The sequence below is a fragment of the Pipra filicauda genome, unplaced genomic scaffold (assembly GCF_003945595.2).
Source record: "Pipra filicauda isolate LSUMZ 115617 unplaced genomic scaffold, ASM394559v2 scaffold487_size526621_pilon, whole genome shotgun sequence".
NCBI classification, from domain to species: domain Eukaryota; kingdom Metazoa; phylum Chordata; class Aves; order Passeriformes; family Pipridae; genus Pipra; species Pipra filicauda.
Genome location: NW_024104628.1, coordinates 113,525 through 140,397, shown reverse-complemented (window position 1 = coordinate 140,397; position 26,873 = coordinate 113,525). Strand labels below are relative to the sequence as shown.

Below are 26,873 nucleotides of genomic sequence, written 5' to 3'. Positions count from 1 at the left end.
AGGTAACCCATGAGTGTGCTCAGTTTTGAGATTTTATTTACTCCTGGTTTGTAGCCCGTAAAGGTGGAAACACTGCCCTCTGCATCAACAGGATCCCCCGAGTTTGTTCAGCTGCATTTAGATGTGATTAAAACCTGCTGCTTTTTCTGGGATGAGGGAATGGGGAGAGTGATAATGGGAATAGTAGTTTAAATACAGTGGGGTTAAGTAGGAAGACCAGATAGAAAGTGTGTTGTAAAAGATGGATGGCTGGGGAAGCATTTTGGAAAATGGAAGAAGGAAAGCGAGAGGTTTTCAGCCACCATTTTATGTGAAGTGGTGGGAGATACAAGTCTGAATATCATAGCTAAGAGTTAGCAAATATGGAATACGTTTTCAGGAAATTACTTCTTTGGAATCAGAGCACGAATTCCTAATACAGCCTTGTGAACAGCTTTCCCTAAATCAGCCCTACAGATTTCTGTACATGGGCACCCATGGTAATCCTGTCTTTAAAACAGCAATACCTTTGCTTAAGTGTTACAGTTCAAATATACTGTTGGTGTGGTGTTCCAGAAAATGTGCCATGTGGTGAGCATTTGAGCCTCTACCTCCCAATTACTTTTTTAAAATAAATAGATGAACAGTACATGTTCAAAATAGAGTCAGTACAAAAATGGTTCAGTGCTTGAGCTCGTTAGGATAAATCTCTTTATCTGTATATTCTAGAAGTTGGAATGTCTGAGTAAGTTACAAATAAACAACAAGATCAGTGCAAAATCTCAGTAGCCTGTTTTTGTCAGTACACTTGAATAATTTTTTTTTTATAATGAGAACAATTGCTGGAGATTTTCATGCCTACCACTAAGGAAAAATATAACAAATTTACTTTCAGTGGAAAGCTTCAATTAATTTTTTTGCATTAGTTTTAAGATGGTGACGTTTTAAACCACTAATGAACATCAGATACAACAAACAGTATAATATAAAAAATTTTTCCCCCATAAATAAAATTCACAATGGTACCATTGAAGGGGATGCAGAGGGGCAGTTGGCTAATTAGTACAAACCTTAATCCTAATAAGTTTCTGATATAGATTTTGAATGGGAAAGTGGCAATAGCTGGTTTTTTAAATTTATTTCCATTTCTGTTTCCTCACTCCATTTGCTGGCAAAATAAACATTTGCTTAGGTATTCTGAAATGCATTGAAAGGTCTTGTCATTGAACATCTTCAGGATAGTAGTTATGTCTTCACATTTTGTACTGTAGTTCTTGTTACATCTTAAATTGTGACTGTCTCTGAACTGAGTGGAACTGAATCAGCAGCAATTTTAGGCATCATTGAAATTTCCTTAAAAGCATTGTCTGGACTGGTTGGATTTCTAATTTCTATAAGTGTTCATGGAACATGAAAACTATTCATAGAAAATCTCTTTGATTTCCTATTCCTTTTAGGAAGTCTATCTTTTTATTCTTGTTATACCTCATCAACCCTAAACTGGCAGGATGCTTTTCCCAGAAAATGGCATTAGAATGAGGACATTAGAGCTCATGACCATTCAATAGGAACTGGTGCTTGCCACTGACTTTTCAATTATTGGATTTTGTCTCTGGGTTTGTTTCTCTTTATAAATAAAAATTTAGGATTTGTTTGCTTCACTGCCTGGATAAGGGTTACGGATTATTTGTTAAGCCTTTGTTTGGATGAAAGGTTACATGCCAGCATAATGCTCTCAAGTATTTTAACATTGCAGCTTGATTTCTTTTTTATTTGCAGATTTCCTCATAGCTACAAAATATTTCTGAGTGCTCTTCATATAAATCCTTTCAGGATAGGTCTAGACAAGCAGTTTATAGCAGAACTAGCTGGAGCATTTGATGTGAATATTTGAGCCTGAATTAGCTCCTCTGCCCCATATGTCATAGATGGGACTAGTTCAGCAGTGCTTCAGGTCCATGTGCTTCTGTTACTGCCAATAAAGACACAATCTGTGTTGTATAAAGAGAAGCACTTCCTATCCAGCACTTGTGCACGTGGAGAAAATCTGCAAAGAGCATGGAGAGAATAAAAGGTTACTTGGAAATGTGGTTTTATAGCAGTTTGCAAAAATACTGTTAGTCAGGCAGTGAACTGGTACATTCCAAAACAGTACAAGTGACAGATGAATAAAGACAAAGTGATGAAAACAGTGAAGCCTCAAAAATGGAACTGAGAGAATAATCTATTAGAGAATGATACTAAGAATTACTAATTATCCAATAAATTACTGTCTTTGTAGGACCACTTAGCAGTGTTTTCAGACTGTGAATCCTCATCCACTGGGAATTTCTGAAATTAAAAAAGAGGGTTCAGAGTAAAGTTGTTGCGGGTTTTTTTGTTTGTTTAGCTCTTGTTCTGCCACCTATTTCCATAGTCTGAGTTTACTTTTGGCACAGGTTTGCTGTGATCAAAATTGTTTTGGTCACATCAGGAAGATATCACATTAATTTTGACAGCTTACCTGTTTGCAGGAAACCACAGTTGCATAATTTTACACCACAAACATACTAACTTATTCTACATGTTAGGAACATGGAAATGAATACTTCTCTTGTTTCCTTTGTTTTGACTCAGTCAGGCTGTATCTATTTTCATTAAAGAATTCTTCGTTAAGTAGTTTAATTCTTGGAGATGGGGAGGGGTTTGCACTGAAGGACATAAACCCTCAACATTTAAGTCCTGTGATTTGTGCCTTTAGGGAGAGAAAAAACAATTTCAGTATTTCATTTTATAATTTCTGGATGTTAATAAATTACTCACATATTTTTTTTTCCACTGTAATTGCATCTAGTATCTGTTATTCACATAATTTTTTTTCACTGTAATTACACTCAGAATCTGTTGCTTCTCTCTTCGGTCAGTCCCCCTACCCCTCCTCACTGTTCTATATATGGTGTGTTCAATTATTCTTTCTTTTACATACTTTTTTTTTGTTTGTTTTTCCCCCTCCCTGTTTGTCAGAGTTGATGGGACCTGAGTTAGCAATAATCCGTAGGGGTCTGCAGCGACTGAGGCTTAAGAAAGAACAACAGAGACAGCGAGAACGAGAACTAGCTGAGGGTTCTGCTCCACAGGCATCCTCCTCTGCTCAGTCCTCCTCTAAGGGCTCCTCACAGGACCCTCAGGCATCAGGTTGTCCTTTGCCCAGGTTTCTTGAGCAGATAACAAAGCTCCAGTTTGTGCTGCTGTTGTTTGCTGAGATGCTTCTCCTCCAGAACAAGGCAGTTTAATGCGTTTGCTGCTTGTCTTGCCTTGCATGTGGTGGTGTTTATCATCACATGGTTAGGGGAAAGAGTTGTGTTGGCAGGTTTGATTTATCTAACATGTTTGGATTACAATGATAATATGTGGAAAAGGTGTTCTAGGTGCATGGTATCAGGTTTGTGCAATGTTTGTCAGAGCAGCTGAGCAAGAAATTGCCGTGCCTTGAATAGAATAAGAATTATATACTTGAAATCTTATTTTGCTGTTAATTGTATCCAAAAGCAACATTTGAGATTGGGCTTTGGGTTAGCATATGTTCCAAATCAGAGTAACAACTCAGTAAAACAGAATTTTGGCTCTCCTAAATGCTATGGTTTTGCAGTAAGTACAGTGAAAATACTTGTAACAAGCCAAAGTCCCCAGAAATGCTCCCCTTCTTTGAACAGAGTGACTTTTCCTTTCACCACCCTCTCTCTCTTGTTTTATGGAGTATAAAAATTACTACAAGAAAGCCTCAGATATGTTTATAATAACATATTTGAGAAAGTTAGGGTAGAAGCATGCATATGAACCAAGAGGCAAACCCTAAAGCATAAACTTGAAGCAAACTTTGTCATGGCACTATGTAAAAACTAGTGAGCTGCATGCTGTGTGAAAAATCAGTATATTTTGTGTTGAGAAGTCGTGTCTGGCAATGTTTCCTCTTTGGTAAATTTTGTGACAGTTGAGATGTGGCTAAATTGCTTATTACAAGGATTGTGTCATAAATTCACAGCTGTCTTGCTATAGTTCAGTCCATTCCATTCCTTTGTCTAGAGCCTTCCAGAACAGCTTGTTATAACAGTGGCTAATGCAAATATGGAGTTACTGAATTTTGAATCACTTTCTTCACTAGAAAATTCTACTGTGAGTTTTCAGAATGTTTGGAAACCAGTATATCCTGGAAGGATATGTGCTTATCCTAGGGATGGCAACCATGAGTGCCTGTTACCTGTAGGAGAAGAGCAAGAAAAACAGTGTCCTTGGAGGTGACTGCAGTTTCCTGCCAGACCAAAAAAAACCCAAAAACCTGAAAAAACCCAATCAAAAAGCTACCAATGTTTGGGCTTTTTATTCAGCAAACCGAACATCACAATTTCTTAACTCAAAGATATTGAGTGATGATAGAGGCAAAGCCATAACTAAAACAGTCATCAGGTCTTGATCTTCCATTTGCTTTTCAAAACGGCTTAAAAGATTTTTTTTCCCACTAAATTGCTTCCCATTGAATTGAGGTCTGTGGGTATTTTACTACCTCTGAAGTGTGTGTTGGTCTGGATTTTACTTGATACATCTTGTCCTTCTCTTTTAGTGCGCTTTCAAGAATGCAGTGTAATTTTTTCACTCTCAATTGCTTGTGGATCAACATCCTGTAGGATCCATAGTGCCTCAAACTTGAAGGTTTAAGCTGAGGAATTGCTTTGGCTGGGAGTCAGAGGTGTATTGTACTTGGCTTGGAGCCCCACCACTGCCTCTTGTAGTTGTGAGCTTGCACATGTTCTGAATTTTAAGGGAACTAGTGGGAATATCTGATCCTTTTGTTTGGAATCACCAGCAGAACACATACATAGCCTTGGAGGAAACTGGCATTCAAAATTTCAATATTCAAGCATTTACCTCTTTCTTGAGGTGATGACAGTGAATTTGCAAATTAAACCATTTTATTTAGTAAGTAATTGCTTTGAAAGACAAATTCACTCAGCATTATGGAAACAGTTATTTCTGGGGAGAGAAAGAGGGAAGCATTTTTAGAGCTGACCTCCAGATCCTGAGGATGTGTATCTTGAGGTTTGGTCTGATGGGTGGAATTTGTTGCCTTCAGTATTATGGACAGTGGAAGACTTAAAATGAGGAATTCAAATTGAAATATTTAATATGTTTGGTCAATTATTCCTCAAGAAATTTGATAAAAGATTGCATTGCCTTTTCCTTTCTACTTGTCTATGTAAATACAAGAAATTCTTGTTGCACTTCATCAGCTTCTTTCCTTGTATTCCTCCTACCCCTGCTGTGGGAGGGAACAAGTGAAGCTCATTTCTTTGGATTGGGGAATCCTTATTTCCTTCATAAGATTTCTGCACTCTGGACATGGAAATATTCTCTGTACTTGCTCATTTCTTTTTATGCAAGTTACTTTGTTTTGTTACCTTTTTCTGAACTCCCAAGATTTATTTTTGGAAGTTGTGTATTCACAGTCTATTCATTTGGAAAACCAGAGCTTCAGACTTTTGGTCTCTCGCTTCTCCATAAACACAGTTGGTTTCTAACCCTGTGGTAAGTTGACATTTAAGAAATATGGTAAGAGAAAAAGAAGTTATTAGTTTTGGGTTGTTGGAGGGTTTTTTTTTAATAATAAGTTCCTATACAGAGACAATATCTATATTTTATTTTTTTTCTGCAAGGCTACCTTTGTTGCTTCGTCATGAGGCAGATGTTCAGTTTTCAGGCACATATTCAAATTTTCAAACAAAAAATTACACTCCAAAATGTGTCTGCCACTTTGTGAAATGGCATCAGAGCCTCTAGCCCAGAGCTGCAAGTTCTCAGTCCCTACTCTGGTAAACTTGTATAATTTGCACTTGCAATTTTGGAGGGAATTCAGTGTGAAAATGAGACCATTTCTTTCAACTTGTATTTCATTTTTAATCCTTACCTTTGCAATCACAGAAGCTCAATTATGAGGAGAAAAAAAATTATTCCATCCATGTTAGAAATTACCCGTTGAAAACGTCAAGAGCTGAAAGCTTTTACAGTATTAATATAAAATTAGACTGTATGGTAGTTATTCTGTCTCCCAATCTAATGAAGTGTAGTAATTCCATGAGGATTTGTAAGCTCTGTCTGTGGTAGTTAACCTTCACCGTTTAGAAAAATATGGCCCAAAGTTTGTTGTTGTTGAAAATGAAGGTGAGTTAAGTGAGTAATGATTCACAGTGGGACTGTTTGACACTGAGAAAAAAGGTGGTACTTCCTCAGATGGCAGTGAGCCTTTGTTTTAGTGGATACTTCTCATAATTATTGTGTTAATTTGGCTGAATTCTAGAAGGTATATGCTGGTCTATTTTATCTTCAAGCCTTTGCTTAGGTATTGAACAGATTCAGATTTTTTTTTTGATAGCCAATTTAATTAGGGGAGCTATGGTAAATTTTTTGGTTTAGTTTATTGGTTTTGGGGGGGTTTTTGTTATATACTTTCTCCCACAAAGCCTAGTTTTTACTTACATTTTTGTGGCATTTCATAATATTTAGATCCTGTGCAGTATTTAAACAACAGCATCTATGTGCTATATGCAAACAACAAAGAAAATAAACCTTTTTAACATGTTGTTGTTGCTGCTCTGCCCAGTGCTGATATCCAGGTATGCATCACCATTACCTTCATCACTTCTCCTTTTGAGAACTTTTAGGAAATCAAATGCAATTTGAAAAGTTACAGAAACATGAACCAGCCAAACTTGAAGAGAAAAAACTCCACATTATAGATCAGTGTGCATCAAGGGTTCCTGTAGTGGTCAGTGTACATAATCTTACCCACAAAAACTAGTGTGAACCCTTCTTTTCTGAGGAAAAGAATTTGATTTAGACCTCATTTATTGTAGAATAAAGATATAGACATGTGCATGCAGGCCTGTTGTAGAACCTGTGTTGCAAATCGACTTTTTTTTTTTTTTTTTTTTTTTACTCTTGGGTTGTTTCAAAAGTCTATGTGGTCCATGTCTTTAAAGCAGAACAAATTGGACCTTCATTTCTGTGTTAAAGCTTTTGGAGAAGAACAAGGGAAGGACTGTAGCTTTTCTTACTAGATCCTTTGCATTCTTTGTAAACACCCGGGTGTAAAAACGTGTCCATTTGAAGTCCAAAATATGTAACTGAGAGCTTATAAATCCAAAATATGTAACTGAGAGTTTATAAATCCAAAATATGTAACTGAGAGCTTATTCACTGTGAAAAGCAGTTATTCATAGTTACTAAAACAAGTATTTAATTTTTTAGATTAAAGTCCACTGTATACACCGTGTCTGGGACTTTTAGAACAGGTCCCACTGCTTTAGGCCTGGCTCTGACCCTGGAGCTGGTGTTACAGTGATGTAAGGAGGAAATTTTTTTAGCCAAAACAACAGAGGTGGCATGCTAATATTTTGATGAAGTCAGCTGCTGATTGCCCAAACTACAGGAAGATCCTTCAGCATGTAACTGACCTTAAAATTATCTTCTATTTTCTGTTTGAGGTTCCCCAAATTTATGAATCTCCAGTTCCCTCTTTAAGTGGTGCTCCAGTTTAGAATGTACTGGTGACATTACAACCAGTGGTGAACTGCATTGGGATGTAGACTCAGCCTGTGAAGGCTCAGGTAAGAGTTTGGATTTTTGTTTGTTTTTTTAACTATATGGCACAGTTTTGGTAATACTTTTTTTTTTTCCCCAAAAGCTTTATAAGAAATTACGAAAGTATTTTTTCAGATTTTTTTTTTTTTTACAAAACAAAGCCATATATTAAAAAAAGAGGCATTTACCTGAACTTCCCTAGGCTGGTTTCATGGTCATGGTTGTTTCCCAGACTGCAGTGCCACTTCAAGAGGTGCTGGTGATCTGTGGCTTCAGGGAACTTGGAAAGGACACAAGTGAGTTTAAAATTGCTACAAACTGAGCTCTTAACAATGTTAATTTGAATATTTAGGATGCTTCCTCTGTGTTGATTAAATATTCTCTTATTACAAGTAAAATGCATTCACAAAGTTGTATGAAGACATCAAAGTCATAGTGAGATGCAGGAGGTTTAAGCCTACACTGGCATGGACTACTACCTAGAAAAATCTTCATTTTCACTTGCTGTGATTCAATGATGCACATGGTAAAACACACCTGCTTTGTTACTGTTGCATAGCATGAGGTCTTAATAAAATCAGAAGTGCTGATAATAGGGTTAATAAGTGTAATTTCTTATGCTTCTAATAAAAATATGTTAGTTCAGTCATGTTTCTTCTGTTCATCGGGGTCAGAATGAAAGAGCTGATGACATTGGCTTTTCCAGCCAAGTGGAATGTTTGGCAGCATGATAAGCATTTTAAACAAGGGCATAAAACCTACGGAAAGAATTGGAGTGCAGGAGCAGAGCACGACTGGGAATCGCTGTGCTGCCTCCTTTGGTTTCTCAGCTTTCAGTCCAGCACCTCCCCTCCCTTTGGCACTTTTGATACAGGTTAATCTCAAGCATGGACTTTGTGAGTCAGAAATCAAAGCCAGCCTTGGAAACCAGGCAGCAGATTGATTCCTGTGCTGAGTCAGCTGGAATACAAGTAGATCATCTTATTACACGAAGCATCTACACATCAGCTTTTTGCTCTGATTTATGGTCCAAAAAGTGGTTTACTACTGCACTGGAAAAACTACACTGTAAAGACTTCTGTTCTAATTTAGAAATCTTATGTAAAGCACACTTTGCTTTTGCAGAGTGAAAAGTGTTAACAAGTCTGCTACTTAAGAGCTGCATCCCATCTGAATCTAGGGGGTAAATTCTGTGGTCTGGCTTGGGTGTGTTTGGTGCAAGGCAGAGGCATGGCTGAACAAAGAAGACCAAGCAGAAGCAATTTTATGTTCCTCAGTTATGGAAATAAAATCTATAAGCCCAGTTACCAAAACAAGCCAAAACACAGTGCCCCAGACTGTCCTGGTCTCTGTTCTTTGCTCCTTCTCCCCTTCCCTATTCCTGGTATCAGTGTAAGCAAGGAACAGACTGTGATTCTTGCACCAGTGGCTGGGAGTGACGTATTGCTTGAGGATATATATATATATATATTTATTCAAATCAGCTTGACAATTTAGCAGGTTTTATGGCTGTACTACGAAATAGGTCATGCTGGTGATTCTGGCCCAAACCTGGAAGGGAGCTTTGTGTAGGAGAGAGCATATTATTTCATTGCTTTCCTTGTGTAGGATTTAAATTTATGTTAAAATTCCTTTAGCATGCCGTGATGCTGATGAACTGTGACTCAGTTTATAATACAGGGTATTAAATCCTTTTAGCTTAGGATGAATTTGTTTATAACAGAAGATTAACAAGTGGAACCAAAATATGATAGTCTAGCCAATATCTCTGAAATACTGCATTCATTTGTGTACATCAGCTCATCTTAAGATAATACAGAAATATGATCTGCTCTTCAGGGGTGACAAGGAAAAGAGATTCCCAGGAGATACCAAATGTTGCATCTGTCACGTGTCTGCACAATGAATGTAGTGCTGGTGATAGTCATTAACTGGTAGTGTCTAGGGGAAAAAAAGTGCACTTAACTGCTGGGGAGGTTGATTATTTTATTTATTTATTCATTTATTTCAATTGGTATTTTTATAAGACAGAGTGGTGGGGTGCTGTGATAAACTCGTAGACTTGTTCTCGGTTATGAGGTGCCTCAGAGGTGCAGCATCTAGGAATGCAGAACTACCAAACTCACACAAGTGGGATTATTTTGGTGCTTTGATGCTTTAAAACATTATTATTAAAACAGTATTTAAATATTGAAGGTGCTGGTATGCCATTGAGTATTCTATGTTGAAGGATAAGTATTCTGAAACTTACATTTACCACATGGTTTGAAATAACTGTGTCATTTGGTAGTTGGAGCAAAGGCTTTACAAGCCATGACTTTCCAGTGTTTTTCCTGAGGTGTTAAAAATTTGAAGAACACAAATCTTTGGTAATGGACAGGAATTTTCAGTATCAAGATGTCAGCAAGCTTCAGGCTGTTCAGTGAATAAATAATGACTTGAAACAAGTGGCTTTGCTTCTGTCATGCCTAGAAAATGCAATATGGCTGGCTGCTCATAAAACAAACCCAAAGCTTCCTTATGTTGCTGCTTTTTTTATTTTAAACTAACCTATGATCGTGACATTGCTGTGCAGTTCTCTGCTGCTTATGTTTTAAGTTGAAATCTCGTTTTTGTTTCAGATTCTCCTTCTTCAGTGGTTAACAAACAGCTTGGATCCATGTCACTTGATGAGCAACAGGGTGCGTGTGACAGGAAATGCGCTCTCCCCAGCCATAGCTGATTGCAATGCTTCCTTTTCAAATTGCCTTTCATGATGATAAACAGTCTAAAAATGCTGTTCATCTGCATAAAGTAGAGTTCTGTAAGCAGATCTGCTGGAAACTCATTAATTATTTAATTCTCAGTATGAGAAACAGAGTAAGGTTTTCAAAAGCCATCCTATGCTCAGTGCTTAATGCAATTACTAAAGTTCAATGTAGGTGCAGTAAATGTCTTATGTACTCTACACACATTTAGAATAATTTTCCAAAATAATAATCAAAATTACTTCTTTAAGCAGGTTTGGTTTTGGTTTTGGTTTTTTTTTCTGCATGGTTCTTGGATCAGAATGCAAATACCAAGATTGAAGTAACGTTTAATCACATAATGCCAAATTAAGTTTATCTTACAATCTCAAGAGAGATGTGCAGCTTTGTTATTCTTGCAGTTTGAGTAACTGAGGAGCACCTGTGGCACTCGGGTGCATCTTTACCCCTGTAACCCCTTGTCCTGCCCCCCTCCTGCTAAACAAGGACTGATGTTGCTCTGTAGGACCCCTGTGGGCTGGGGGTGGAAAGGACATTTGTGAGCTTTCCCTATGCCCAGTCTTCAAATTGTGAGCAGTGAACTGGGTCATAGGTGACCCCAGTCCAGCTGCACCAATGCCACCTGTGCGGAATATTTACGCCTGAATAATTAATGAGTGATAGATGCTAATTTAAAAATAGATTTCCATACACTCTGCATTATGCTCTGTAGAGCCTCTGTAGAGATTTGATAGCTCAAATCCCACAGAAGAGCTTTCTGTTGTCTTGTTGCACATTCTAAACTAGAAAGCCGTTTTGAAATCCCACTTCTGAAAAATAGCCCGTTTGGCAACTGTTGAAAGTGTGGTTTATTTTAGGGTGCCAGAACAGAGGAGGAAAAAAAATAATCAAGCTGTGTTTCATATTGACAAAATAAACTCAATTTGTGGAATTATATTTTGCGATGAAATAGCTTTAAACCTCAGTGTGTAAATTTGCTAATTCTTCATGGTTCAGTAGCCAGCATCAATCCAATAGTCAGGTTTAGCTGGAAAACTTGCTTATAATGAGTGACCAAGTTATGCTTTTCTGTTAGGAACACAGGATAACACATCATTTGATCAGAGTAGAATAATGTAGAATTAACGTTAAAAGTCTATGTGTTTACTGAGGTTCTTAAAATTGTAAAAGTTTTGGAAAGCTGTTAAATTGTTCTATGAAGTTATGAAATCAGCCCAACTGACAACAAAGATAAAACCAGAAGTTTTGGTCCCAGGAATCAGTTGCCAAGTTTGTATCATATTCTTCTTCAAGCAGGATCAGTTGTCTTAACAGCTAGTTTGTATTTTTAGTTGCATAACTGTAGTTTTAATAGACTCTTAGGGTTTTTTTTTTCTAGTAGTTTTTTTTCTGCATTTAAGAAGTTACTTGAACCAATGTGAAGGGATTTCCTTTTGTAGGAAACCTTTCCTTTTTGTAGGAAAAACCTTTCCAGGTTTTTCAATATGCAAAAACACCTCCCCAAAATACATTTGTTTATCAGTACACCAGTTTTTCTGTTTCATTGGTAGACAAAGTTACTTCTAATTTTGAAAACCAGGAATTTGAAAAGGGAGCAAATTTATTAGGAAATCCATTGTTCAAATAATAACCAGAAAGAATAATTTGCTGATGTCCAGTTGGATTTTTGAAGTTAAACTGCTTTAGTTTCACTTAGTATTGAACAGAAATCTCAAAATACTGTAAGTAGCTAATGAAGGAATTTATAATAGTTCTTTTCATATAGATATATAAATATTTCATTCTTATTCCTATCTTTTCTTAATTTAGTACTGAATCAGCTGCTGTGTTCTGTTGAACCAGTCTCTCCTGTTGGCATTTATGTTTTAAGACTGGTTTTGGGTTTAAAGATCTCCTATTGGAAGCACATACATTTATAAAGCCATAATTCTGGCAGTCCAGCAGAAGCTCTGAGTCATTCCTGTCTGTACAAAATGCTTTCAAATGCATTACAGTGACCTACCCTGGATTTTTTTTTAAAAATTTTGGGGATTTTTGGACTGTGATTGTAACAATGGAGAGTTGGCTGTTGGATCTCTTGCAGTGTTAGGACTTTAAGGTACTGCCTGAATTGGAATGAGTGAAGAGGGAACTGTAAATGTGCCCATGTATCCCAAACCATCACAGTGCTGCTTCCTACAGACACAGAAGCCATGCTGTTTACTGATATTTCTAGATATTACTGTGAGGGTTTAGTAATCTGTTATGGTGATGGGATCATCTAGACAAAGAATTTATATTTTATTTTTATTATTTGATTTTTCAGTCTTCCCTTATACTGACTGGTATCAGTGTAACAGTGTTTAGTCAGAATTCCTCACTGGATAAAGGAATCTCCACACTTCCCTCCAAGTTCAGCTGCCTCTGATGAATTTTCATGTGCTAAGCCTTCCCAGTGAATTCCTATTTTCTGAAACACAGCACCTATTTTTTTTCTCTTTGGATCAATTTTTCTGCCTTCAGAAGAATCTTTCTTTGGTCTTCACACAGAATATAATGCTGTATAGGAATTATTTTGGGGTTTTTTTCCCATGAGAAATCATCTATCCTCTTCTCATGGGGTTGCCAATAGACTAATGACTAGGACAGCATTTGAGATGTGGGAAACCAGCTCAAAGTTCCTTAGGGTGTTAGTTTAACTAGGAAATGCACTCTGTAAGCTTGTCTTTATGCATTTCCACTTCATAGCTGGGAGCCCCGGTCTTTGTGAAGTTACACTTGCAGAGGTTTCTTTTCTAAGGGAAAAAGTGTCTCTGAGGGGTATTGTTGTCAATTGTGCAGTTTGGGTTTGTGGTTTTTTTTAATCTAGGGTTATGAATGAAATTCTGTCTTCAGTTTTTAAGGGTGGTAGTTTAAAAGTGCTTTCTTCCTGTAGGCACCTGGAGAATGGACAATTTAATGGGAGTGTGCTTTAGGACAGGGCTGTTTATGAAATAAGACTGTAAGTTGTTGGTAGTATCTTTAAAGTATAATGTGTTTGGCTGTAAAACTAAGTAAAGTTTCAAGGCATTTTTGAGGAATTTGGAATAGTTGAGTAAGGTGTTGACAAGCTACAACTTCTCCTTGAAGCAGTTTATTACCCTACTAGAGCTTGCAATCAGAAATAGTTTTGGCAATAGCTGTCCCCTAAAAAAATGGCAGAAGCTTTTGCTCTTCTTCCCTTCATTATCAGTGTGAAGTAGATCTGCCCTGATGGGATGAACAGAGTAGAGAAAGAGAACAGTTCTTCATTCAGCTCTAGGCTGTCTTTGGCAATCATATTGTCCTTTCTGAAAACAAAGAGTTCATGACTTCTGGGTTTCGTGTGCCTTCTCTGAAAGAATGTTCAGTTGTGTATTAGGCAAAATTTATTTGTTTTCTTCACAGAGGCTTCCATTCAGCTTTCATAAGCAGTGTAAGTTTTATACAAAATATTGAACAGCACAACTAATTCTGTGCAGTTTATTGCCAGATTGTCGTCTCATCTGTCTTTTAAAATGTCTCTTGTCCTTATTAGTGTCTATGCTATGCCCTAAAGCTACCTTAAAGAAAAAACTGACCCAGTCCCAATTGTAGCTCATGTTGTTGTAGGTTTAAGAAAACTCTATTACCCAATATATTTTAACAGCTCTCTGTTTCCAGAAATTTGTCAAAGTAATTTCTCAGTCAGTGCCCCCTTTGGATAAGTCTACAGCAAATCTTCCACCTGTTTGGGTGTGAACAAATATCAGCATTGCTTCCAGGGTAAGTGTAGGCACAGGACAGTCTTTTGGTTAAATTTTCAGGTGTTGAGATTTTTGAGAGAGGAAAGCACTGTAATGATAATGTTATCTGAGCTTTATAACACAGGCCTAATATTGAATTAAATTCATTATAGCGTAGCAATGTTTGGTTACTGTGGTTGGTAACATTAACTGGGTTTGTGCTGAAGCAAACATTGCACAGCAATGTTGAAGTCACAGCACAGACATTGTTTGGTGCTTGTCTTGGACTGTTCACAGCACTGAGTGGTCTTTCTTTATCTGGGTTCCCAATTCCAAGATAGGTCTTGTCTGTACCTATTAAAAGGGAGCTAAAGAATTCCCCAGCTCTCTTTTGACTCTTTCAGTGTCAGCTCCTGATGACTTGTGCAGTGATTGGAAGGATCAGCATTTGTACCTGTTTAGGGGTGTTTACAGTTTGACCAGACTTTTATACAAGGAGATGTTTGCTCATAGGTTGTCCAAAAATAGAGAAAACACCTGTTTAGTTAAGAAAGAACATGTCATTTTTGTTCAAACTACCTATATAGAACTATAAAATATTTTCTTAGATTTTTTTTCTTAGTTTATTTCAAGAATTGGAGACACTGCTTTTGATCAGTTTTATCCACTCTGACAAGAATGTAACAGGAATCTTTAGTTTAGAAAGACTATGAACTTTTCTTTGCACAGAGTGAGGCCCACACCATGTGCATAATTAGGATCATGGTTGTAACTGGTTAATTCCCTTTCACATAAAAATATTTTATTTTTTCTTTCTGAGTTTTTGTGGTATGGTTTGGGTTTTTTTAATTTCTCTTCAGAATGTAGACATAAGTATTTAAAGTTCTTTGGCACAGTCGATCACAGCTCTGATCCTGTGAGTGGGCTTCTGCTTGTCAGCAGTTTAAAAATATGAGCATTGATTGTTAGGTTAAATTCTTATTTGCTATTTCACAGTTACTATAATTTAATTGCATCTTCTAAAATAAATATCCCGTGGCAGTATTGTAGCCATTACTGGTATGATAATGGCCTTTTTAGTGCGGAAATTTGTAGGTTTGTGTTTAAATCAAATGTTAAGTTTTAATGGATTTACACAAAGATGATCTGAAGCTGTTACTTTACTATACTTGTCAGAGTGCTGCCAATACTGCAAGTATTTTTATAGTCAAATTTCTATATTCTATAGGAAAATATGGGATGGTTTTGTCCAAATAAAAAGCTCAATATTCATGAAAAGCAAGACTTACATGCTCACATGCAGCAGAGGACTCATGGACTTGCTGTGGTTTCAATGTGATTCACTTCTGTTGCTTTTGGACATCGTGCACAGTTTGTTTTGCCAGTGCTCCCTTCTGCTTCCAGTTCTTATAATATGAAAGGGTTTTTTTTTTAAACATGAAGCTCTTGGAACACGAACTTACAGTGTTTTATGACAACTGGCTGACAATTTACAGCAGATCTAAGGGTATTGGTAGTTGTCTGGTTTCTAAGTAGGCAGCAAAGTAAAGGGGATGGTGATTTTTCTAGACTGCTGGTTGTGTCTAGATCTCATCATCTTTTTTTCCTGTGTATTTACTGAGGCAAAAGGGCTGAACACCACTTAATTTATAGTCTTCTTATTAATACATTTATTAGAAAAGGGTTCTGCTTATTAATGATTAGATTGTGTGTACACATACCTATCTGCAATTTTATTTACTTGCATGTTGAAGGACAGCATCTCCTTTGTTTGCTCTTATAATTAGAATTAATTTTAGATGGTTTCTCAAGCATTGCAAATTTGGTGTGTTCACTCTGAAACTTTTTAACTTTTTGCTTGGCCTGTAAGAGACCTTAAGCTGATATTATACATGTTACTGCTACATTTGGCTTTGCTAGGATAACTAAATGAACCTTCAGAATTAGAACAACTTTGTGTGTGTGTCACTAATTCCCATTCAAACTTTATCAACCCCATATTTACAGAGAGTGATAAGCCACGAGCAGGAACAGGTGAACCAGTGTTAAGTTTGCACTACAGCACAGAAGGAACGACGACAAGCACAATAAAACTGGACTTCACTGACGAGTGGTAAGAAGTTAATTTTGGTTTTGAGTGGTTCATGATCAGCACATCAATAATACTTGTCAGGCACAGCTGTAGGTAAATCATTTTCCATATGATTTATGTCTGGTTTTAGGTGTGGATAGACAAATGAAATGGCTGTAGTCCATAATGCATTCAGAACATAAGACAGCCATACTTTAACATCACATTTATACAAGAGGGGTTTTTTTGTGTGTGTATTTACTGTGAATCTCTTTAATGCAAACATAATTTGAAATGTGCTATTTTCATCAAACCTGGCATAATATCAGTGGCTTATAAAGCAGGGTAGTACAGGGATGGAAAGGTGGTCCAGGGGCTGGTGCTTATGTTTTAATTCTGTGCTCTACTAGACTTCTCATATGGTATTCTGCAAATTAGTCTTTCTGTGGCCCAATTCCTGAGTTGTAAAACACTGAAATTAGTATTTCTGTGTCCTAGGAGTGTTGATGAATGCATAAGGTTAAGATATCAACTTTGTGGACTGCTTAGATGTTACACAAAAGTGATGACATCCTTTTCAGATAATAAATGCACTGTCTAATGGCCTGACTTACTTGGTTTTGTATCAGTCTATCAGCAGAGCATCTCAGGATCTCCCAAAATAACCACAATCCTTACTTTATTTCATCTTACTTCTATTCCTCTGCTTATGTTTTCAAAATTATTGTAGAAGGCAGTAAATAGAAATGCTTGCTGGCATTTGTTATTGAGAGGGGGAAAAAAACCACAAACCCAAGCATATTTAGCTACTCTTAAGTGCTGTGGCTTTAGACATAAAATATACACTTTGATCACAGCAGTTTGGAAACTTCAGACAGTGATTCGTAAGAACGAAGATTTTGCCTGTGTGAATCTGAAATGCTTTATTTAGAGTCCAAATCCAGCAAGCTTTGAAAAAACCAGTTGTGCTGTAATGCTTTTAAGTGATTCTGCATTTAGTTTTGTAGTCATGTTTGTGTAATGCTTTAGGATAGACGGATTTCACGAGAGAAATCAATAAAGGAAGTGAACATGATGGTCGGAGAACTGAACGCAGCTTTGGTGGTGGGTGGTGTTGGCAGAGGTTCAAAGAAGGGTTGTGTGGAGAACTGGGGAAAGGGAAAACCTGCTATGGAAGCAGACAGCAGGGCTTAATGTAATGAAAGCATAGGGGCTTATTTTGCTCTCTCAAAAACATCCTCTTCGTGTGACTGGTGGGGTGAAAAATAACATTGAAGTCAAAATTAAAGTAGGGTAATAAGTGAATGCAAATTGAGCATTGGGCTAGAAAGTAGATTACTAAGAGTTAAAAAAATCTTAGTGTTTAGACCATGATTAAGTTTATAAATGAGGCATGAAATAGTAAAAATGCTCAATTTGGTGTCTAGCAGTACCCTTGTTGTCTGGCCATTCAGAAACAATGCTGAAAATCCTTGATTTAGAAGAAATACTAAAAGGACTACCAAAACCTTCCCTATGTTCTGCAAATTCAGTACAGCTATGACATGAATGAGCAAAGAATATTGCTAATCAAGACGAGTCAAAGCTCTCATTTAATTTAAAAAATAAAAGTACTGATTCTCAGGTGCTAGATTGTCAAGAATGTAGACTAAGCATGGTTTGTGCTGCTTCTAGCAGTGTAGCATATGAAATATTTATTGATAACCTACACAGGTAAGAAGATATTTGTAAAGAGTCAGTCTAAATTCTTGAGAATCATGCTTACAATTGTCATAACTCATCTTTGTTTTCTGCTTTTGTCCAGTGATTTGCATAAGTTTGAGGCCACATCACAGAAGTGGGACAGGAGAGACTGAGAGAGCTCAGCAATAAGACTTTGCATTTCCTAAAAGAAGATCTTTGCTAGAAAGTCTAAAAACATTAGTTCTGATGACATTCAGGACAGCATTTTACACATATCCAGAGGAATCATTTGCCTTATTGTAAACAGAAATTGGTGTTCCGCAGTAGTTATCTAAATATGAATGGGGAGTAAATGTCAAATACCAGCTTATAATAAATCCTGAGAAATAACAAAACTTTGAGAACTTAAAGTCCACACCTCAAAAGGTACAGGAATTATAACTAAGGGTGAAGGGCCTGGAGAATTTTATCTGAATCATATTTTTTAATTGAATGGGATAAGGTTATTTATTAGTGCTCAGCTGATAGCTTGTCATACCTCTAATAAGACCTCTGAATATTTATACGTGTAAAAAATGTGCAAATAGTGAAAAAGACTGAATCCTTTTGAGTTCCCACAATAGTTGGAAAAGCAATGAATAAATTCTTTGAAGGTTAAAAAAAAGGTAGGAAGGAGAGAACAGGGTTCTGTGATGCAGGGGAATAGAAAGTGGGATGAGTGGCAATGGACATAATAAAAGAGAATTTTGTAATTGCTGTGGAGGTTGTTGGTTGTAGCTGCTGCCAGGAGTTACAGAACAGTGGGACTGCATGAGAAGGACAATGGTGTCAGGCTGTGCTTTGCAAGGATCTTCTCTATTTACATGATTGTAAATTATTTTCCTTTCATGTGTACGTTGACAGGAGCAGCACAAATTCGAGCTCTAGAGGGAGTGGAACTCACTGCAAAACCGAAGGCCAAGAAGACTCTGTAAAAACAAAAGCTCTGGACGAGTCGGGGCCTGAAGGTGAAGAAACAAGTAAGATCCAGCATTATTTCTGTATTGCCAAGGCAAAAATGCTGCTCTTGTGTGTTCATGACTATCAGTGGACACAATGGGAGCCTCACAGACGTGCATGTGAAGGCAGAATGCAGCCATCACAGAGCATGAGTTTTTTAGGAAAGAAAAAGACACCAACCTGAGATGGTTGCAAGTAAATGGAAACAAAGTTAACTTACCCTGTCTTGAGTTCTAAAACCATTGTTCTTTTTTCTTAAGGGCATACTGTGCCACAACTTGTATCAAAAGACAGGACAACTGCACTTTGCAATCATAAATGAGTGCTCAGTGTTTTGTTACATTTCTTCCAAGCTCTCACTGGATGTTACTACATGGGGCTGTCTTGCTCAATTCATTGCCAAAAAGGCAGTCAAGTCAAATGACTGGTTCCAGAGAAATGTTTAAAAAAAATAATTCCTTTTAAGAGAGGGATAACTTAATTTGTCTTCAGAAATAATAGCTTTCACTAAGTGATCATCTGTATCAAGAGTATTAATGCTATTTTTGCAGCTAAAGTTCTCATAGGATGTCAAGTAGATTAAGAAACAAGAAAGAAATAGTTTTTTCTTTGTAAATGTATTGACCTGGTCAACTGGATAGGTTTATATATATTGACTTTTATGTGACTGATATCTGAGATTTCAATAAAGTGACACATGGCCTTTGAGGGCATTGCTTTGGTTGGTTTGACCTGGGAACACTGGTGTCATTGCATTATAGATGTGCATCCAAATAAAATCATGTGATTGACTATTAAATTGTTTAATTCAGGAGTTCCTGATGAATCTCACAAGGAAGATGTGAGTGCTGAAGAACTGAAAACTACAGATGAAGCTGTAGAGACAACAGAAGCAAGTATGTATCTGTACTCTTTCAAATAGTTATAGGAAGAAGTAGAGAATGAAAATCTAAATTTTTGATAAGATTTCAGTATGCATAATTTAACTTCTGTGACTTTCTGGTGTCTTCTAAAATAGACTGTAATCATTAATGGTGGATTTATATTCCCCAATATTTTCTGTTAGCTGTATCAGATAAACCTGGTCCTGAGCATTCTGGAACTCAACCAGAAAAAAATGGTCCCGACGCTGCCGCTGCCTCTGGGAATGTAGAGGAAGAAGCCTCCTATGAAAGGAGTGTGAACCAAGACACTTCAAATCAAAGTACTGAATCCACTGCCAACTTGCTTGCTGCAAGTGATGAACCTCAGTCACACCCAGAACCCTCAGGGCTTGCAACTCCAGAGGAGTCCTCCACCAGGACCTCAGCTCTCCAGGAAACCGATGACAGTGACGATGATCCTGTTCTGATCCCAGGGGCGAGGTATCGAGGAGGACCAGGACACAGGTGAGGGGAACACTGAGCTCTGCTGGTGCTTGGCAAAAGGCTTTTTTAATAATTTTTTTTTAAATTGTTTCGTCTGTTTGTTCGAATGAAAGATCTAGAAGCTCATGCCTCATATCATTAATTAAAATAGCCAAGAGCTTGATGGCTGAGTCTAATTTGCCTGTATATAAGACATGTATAGCTATAATTTCCCTCCTACCTCGGCAGGCTCTTACAGATCTAATACTCTTTGTGGTTATTTCATGACTGCTGAATACCTCAGTGCCAAATATTTGCAGTTAATTTTTTATTATTCTCCCTGTAGTCATAAGTATAGAAAGTTCATAAATTTGTATACAGGGTACAGGGACTTATATTTTCTTTCAACCAAAACTTTAGATGTTCTTACTTTGACAAAGCAAGAGCTTTTAACTGCTGTTGTTCAGCAATGCTGTGTTTGTAGTACATAAATTAAGACTGGTGTGTTCAATTTTTCACTCTACTTTTTCTCTGAAAGAGAAACTGTAATCCTTTTACTTTTGTTGGTCAATGAATATTAGTGTGTATGCCAGTAAAAAAAAAAGTAGACTACTAGTTATTATTAATAAAAGGCATTTAGTAAGCTTTGTGCTTTTTTAAAAGATGTATTTAGTAAGCTTTGTGGTTTTTAAAAAATATAAACAGCTGTACATACTTGTTTAATCATTCAGTGAATTCAGCCCCCCGTTTGGTATTGTTGGTTTAACACCTCTGTTCACTAATTTCAATTCTTGGACTTTTTAAGAACCGTGATAATTATTTAAGCAACATCTTTATTGTGTGACATAAGACAATACCTTTTTTACTAGTTTCAGATGTAGCCTGGTGTCAGGTTCCTTAGCTTTACTCCTATCCTGTTCAAAGGCAGCATCATCTTGCTACTAATTCCTTATGCTGGCAAAGCAAATTCTTTCCAGAAATTTACAACATGTATTCATTAGGAAATCGGGAAGAATTTAATAGTTGTGTACAGAAAAGGTTTTGAATAATTTGCAGTTCAAAGTTGTAAGCCACCACACTGTCAGCAGTGACAAAAAGAACAGTCAGTGGTTGTTTATTACAAAGCACGAGCAATTCTGCTCACCAAAGGACAGTTTTTATGAAGAAGCCAATATATACAGACCCTGTCTTAATCCATTGGCTTCCCATGCAATACCAAGTAACTGGAGATAAATATCAAATGGCAGAAATATTTTCCACCGCAGAGCCAACGTTCATTATGATCCAGTGATTGAAGAGCAAGCTGTGAAAAGCCCTGCAATTTAAATCCCATTTCCATTTCCGAGCAGGAGTTAGAGCTCCTCTCCATGCACCACGTTGCCTCTACAATGTAATAGTTTTTGTAGTAATGTGATAAGAATGACACTTCCAGGTATCATAGAGCAGTTACAATTTCCCACTAGTGGGGACATCTTAAATGAAGTTGCAATTCATCTGACATGCTTCTTTGTGTGCAGGGAGATTTCTTCCTGTAACAGTTTAAATTCATCATAAAGGAAAGAGCATTCAACTAAATGAATGGTATAATTAAAATTCTCTGTGCAGCCCTCTGCTCCCTTATTCTTTCCCCAGATAAAATCTGAAAAAAAAGTAGTTTTTTAATCAGTGTTGGTTTAGGATTGCCTGCAGGTTTCCATCACTCAGGTTTAATGCCTGACCAATTCATATTGTTCTGCTTTTGTGTGTGTGCAAGCAGTGAGGTTTTCTAGTTTAACTTCCGAGCATTACGTTCCCTCCTACGCCCTCTGAGATACTGAGGAAAAGTAAGACATCCTGTGTGTGCTCAAAGGAATTTGGATTTCCACAGAGAAAGCAGGCACTGGTGGTCTTAAGGGCTGGCTATAAGCCCTCTGAGTATTTATATCTCATATGAAACAGAGTGAAAGGAACTGGAAGTCCTCTCTACTACTACGATGTTATAGCCTATAATCCCTTTCACAAACTGATCAGAATTATATAAAACCCCCCTGGCTCCTTAACGAGTAGGAAGCCAACTCAAAACATTGCTGCTGTGATGGGCATAAATTAACTAAAATTAGTCATTTTGTTCTGTGCTAACATACTGTTTGGATTGAAATAATTTTTCACACCCAGTGCTTATCATTTGAATGATGCTCATCCTGTCCATTTTCAGCTTTTGTCTCATTAGACTTAAGAGTGCCAAGTTTTTCTCACTCTTAGCAGTAAAAATCTGTGGGTTTCCTGCCATCCTGCTGGTTCCTGTCAGTTCTCCTCCATGTTTCACATCTTTCCTGAATATGGTAGACCAGCCCTGTTTGGATTCTGCTGGGATTAATTCTGTGAGTGTTACTCTTGGTCTAGAGAGGATTCTCTGAGACACAAGTGAGCTGCAGTTACATCCTTCTCCCCTCTTTGCTTAGGGCTGTCTCAGTGGTGGCCCGTGGTCAGACACCAGCTCAATTAGTGCACTGCAGTCTTTCCCACTTCGTCATTTCAAATTAATGTGCCTTATCTTTCACCAGCAGGAAGCTCAGAACTGTATAACTCAGTCTTATACTACTGATTTTCCACTCACCTTTTTTTCTCAAGATCCTTCAGTCCCCTCTACATTCATAAAGTTCCCCAGCCTCACAGCCTGCATGAATACATTCCTACATCCTGCTCAAAGACTATTAGCAATATATTAAACAAAACTGCCTGCAAGACTGGTGCTTAACTCCACCAGTATGCTTTCTAAAGGCTTATGTTTCCTCTTTTCTCACTTAGTAAATTGTGTTACCTAACAATTCCTTTACTAAATCTCATTTTCTCAAGTTTACCTAATAATTTAGTTTCCAATGTGTCATCCTATAAGATAATTAACGCCGTTAATATATGAGTAATAAAGTAGATTTTTCTCTCTCTAGAATATCTAGGGGGAAGCTGCTTTGGGCTTTTTCCTTTGTGGTTTTGTTTTATTTTCTCTTTCTGGTGAAGGTTATAATACTGGCCTGCAATAATCTACCTTTTGTGAACATATTTTATACAGTGGAAAAAACATGTTTAATTTTTCTATAGGACAAAAAGATAAAAAAGAGGCCACAGCCTTCTGAAACAATTCTAAAAACTGTTTGACTAATAAACCTCTTCCAGTATGTAACATTACTTTCCTTTTACTACAACCAATTTATTTTTCTTTAGGCTATGTTTTCTTATTAACCTGATAGCTCTTGTTTACATTGAGGAGAAACTCCACAGTTGGAGAAATTAAGATAAAGGAAACTCTCAGAGTAACTTCCCCACTGTAAAGTACAACTTTCTCCACTGAGAAAAGAAGAGTAAACTTCTTCTTTTGTACTCTGAAATTATGATCTTTAGCTTCCTCTTAAGGAAAGGAAGTGGCAGAAATATCCTTTTGGTTGCTCTGTTGGCAGTACCTGCAGTTAAATAAATTGACAACTTCCTGCTGCATCAATGCTGCTGGTCTCACTTTATTTTTAGTAAGGTGGATGTAGATTTCAGATGTATAAACAGAATGTTGCCCATTTTGCATATCTAATGTTTACAAGGCTTCCATTATTTGAATTTTATTCAGGTACAAATCCAACTTTTAATGTTCTCAAGCTGAGGATTTGATCTTTTTCTCTCTTTAAATAATCTAAAAATAGATACAAGGCACATAATATCTTTTTGGGGATGCTCATAAATCTCAAGACACAGATGGTTTCTCACCAACTCACCTGAAACTGAACTATCAGGAAAGATTGTGCAAGGTTTGCAGCTGCTTTAATATTTTGAAAAGGACTTAAATACTATCAACAAAATGTGTGGGAATATCATGATCCTTTGGTTGGTTGGCTAAGTCAGCTGCATGTTGACTAGGAATCAGCTGGGAATAGTTTTGACACCTAAGGACATTTCTTTAAAAGGAATAACTGAGGATGTGACACCTGATTTTTTTTCGGTAGAATTTCTAGAGCATCACTATAGGAATGTCCTTCACAGGTGACTAAAAGAAGTTAAACAGTTATTTCATTTTTTCACATCACTGGGCTAGTCAGTACATGTTCTTTTTAAGAAATTATATAAGGAAATGCACAGAATATTTTGAAATAAAAAATAATAAAAAAAAAGAAACCTGTTTTGTACAACCAAATAGTTTTGCCAGATACTCATCAGAGAAAATAACCTTCTCTACATTTAGGGGAACCCAGAGGAAAAGATCCCTTCTCTTACAAATCTGAGGATATGTATAAATTACGAATATGTGCAGGTCTGCACAAAGCATATCTTGTTTAAAACTTACTGAGTCCAGCAAGTTGAGTTGGAACAGAGACAGGGAGCATGGCTTGCCTTAGCACTGTACATTGTAATCTGTGGGAGGGGGAAGAAATCTAGGCAAAATGTATGTTCTTCTTGTCCAGAGTGCAGTTTTTAATAGATTGATCTTAATTTTCACAGATTACTCAAAAAAGCTCTCTGGGGGCTACTTTCCTACATAAACAACTGAATTAATTTTGTTTGGACTTTGACAGAAGCTGATCTGTGAGCAGAGGCTAAGCCTGGAAAATGTTACAACTAGCAGGTTCAAATTTAAAGAAATATGAATGTAAAACGGAAATGATTATGCAGCTGCTTCCATGTCTGCTGTGATCTATGAAGAAGTACTGTATCTTATAAGATCAACTTTGTGTACTGTTATGTCATCTGAATATTTTTGCTGAAATCAAAGTAGTCTTATATACTGACACCCTGAGAAGGAATCTTCTCAGCTGGAATAAATACATAGAGCACATTTTGTAATAGATGTTAACCTTTAAAAACATGATACCCAGCATTTTTGAATGACTTCAGTTGTTATTCCCTTTACTAGATATAATATCAGAGGAACAGCGATAGGTGATAGAATAATGAGGTAATTAATTATTTTATTCCTCCCCTCCTCCTTTTTATTGCCATATATTGGATTTCTCAGGTTCTTGTTTTTCGTATCTAACTGGCATTTTAAGAATTGCTATACTTCAATTGCTATGAATTACAGAGCATATTGCTTGAGTTATATTTAGCTGCATGTGTTGCATGGAAATTGAAAAGAAATGGCAGTGTATACATTTAACAACCTATTAACCTGTTTACTGTGTGCCATAGAAATTAATGGAATTTGAAAAGTGTGTAGTTTGTGAAAAGAAATACCTTTTTTTTTTTTAAATGTAGCTGCTGAGGAACGAGTTATATTTGCATGTGCCACTGCTGAGTTGCTTTGTCTGGTAGTAGAGAACATCCAGTTCTAGACAACAATATAAAAATACATGTATCAGAGACTATTTATATTTGTCTGAACAAGGTTATGGAACTGAGCATAATTATTAGAGCTGTATTTGGCAATCCATATCGAGCAAGATACACGCTGGATCTTAGACAATACTTCTTTTAATGAAGTTAAATGAAAAAGTCACTCGCTCTCATATTCTTCACTGAAATACTTGAGTGAAGTTGTAAGAACATATAAGGCAATTTGGGTAATTGTGTTTGGCCACATGCCTTAGGAGGGAGAAACTCTACTGTGATTGAAGTCAAAGGCCATATACAGGGGAAATGGCACAGAGTCACTCCACTGGTGAGAATTAACATCTTGGCCTTGTGTGGCTGGAAGGGCAAAGACTCAGGATGTGCTTCATAAAAGACTTACCCTGAGTCCTACATTTTAAATGCCTACAGGAAAATAGTGCAGACGTGTAATTCTTTGTCTCATATTTCCATCTTAGCTGCAATTAGAGGTTCAGGAATCTGTGTACTTTTTGTACTTTAAATTTCACAATAAGCATTCTTTGAACACGCTTACCATGGAGTTCTTCAGCTCTTCAGCACAGCCCAGGGGGACATTTATTTCATATTGCTATGAATTTAATATAAAGTGAATGATGCATCCAGCATACAATTTTTTTATCAGTGGTTTTTTTTCTTTCTAATTTTCATTGTCATTTGGCAGCATATCAGATGAAAACTTAAAAATGTTTTGGAGCTGAGAATAATTGAAACATTGATTGTGTTTGAAGGCTGGGAAATGATCTAGGAGTGAGTGACAGTAAACATTTCTTTTCATATGATCAGCAGTGAAATAACTTGGGCTTTAGGTTAGTGTCAATGTGCTGTTAACATGATGGGTTTGCCTTTGGTTTTGAATTATCTCAACGCTTGAAATTTGACAGCAGTAGTAAATCTCTTCCATAGGTTCAGAGGCTTCTAAAAGAAGATGGTTATTTAGTAATTAATATCAGAAATATAATCAAATCTTAGTATTTAGAAGAGGGATCTATCTTAATATGGTGGTTGTGGGTTAACTGCAGCAGGCAGCTCAGCCCCACACGGCTCCAGGATCACTCTCCCCCAGGGAGGGAGAAAAATTGCAAGAGAAGCCATGGGTTGGGGTGCAGACCAGGACAATGATTAATTAGTCATCTTCCCGAGCCAGATTTGACTTTGGTGCTGATAGCCAGCTTGTTACAACAAGCCTTTGGGAGTCTTGGGCAGGAGCATGGGAGCTGGCAAGTGGATTCCTTTACAAGATCAACAAAGAAAAGGCAGAGCTTGATCAAGGGTTTGCTGTACTGGTCTAGATACACACACACTCACAAAATATTATTAGAAACACAGAATATACTGAGTTGGAAGGACCCACAAGGATTATTGAGTCCAACTCCTGGCCCTGCACAGG

General features: G+C 37.0%; 1 protein-coding gene across 3 annotated transcripts in view; it reads left to right on the top strand.

Moving 5' to 3' along the window:
* The window catches only part of DCAF6 (DDB1 and CUL4 associated factor 6), an 81,574-nt gene that overhangs the window by 40,408 nt on the left and 14,293 nt on the right, over window positions 1-26,873 (top strand). The window contains exons 11-16 of one of the 3 annotated variants that reach the window (XM_027722358.2): window positions 2,983-3,153; window positions 10,212-10,271; window positions 16,067-16,172; window positions 18,717-18,832; window positions 19,625-19,708; window positions 19,879-20,200. In XM_027722358.2, coding sequence (XP_027578159.1) covers window positions 2,983-3,153; window positions 10,212-10,271; window positions 16,067-16,172; window positions 18,717-18,832; window positions 19,625-19,708; window positions 19,879-20,200 — 859 coding nt within the window. The remainder of the gene's footprint in view (window positions 1-2,982; window positions 3,154-10,211; window positions 10,272-16,066; window positions 16,173-18,716; window positions 18,833-19,624; window positions 19,709-19,878; window positions 20,201-26,873) is intronic. The other 2 variants (XM_027722397.2, XM_027722393.2) reach the window with 2 other exon arrangements.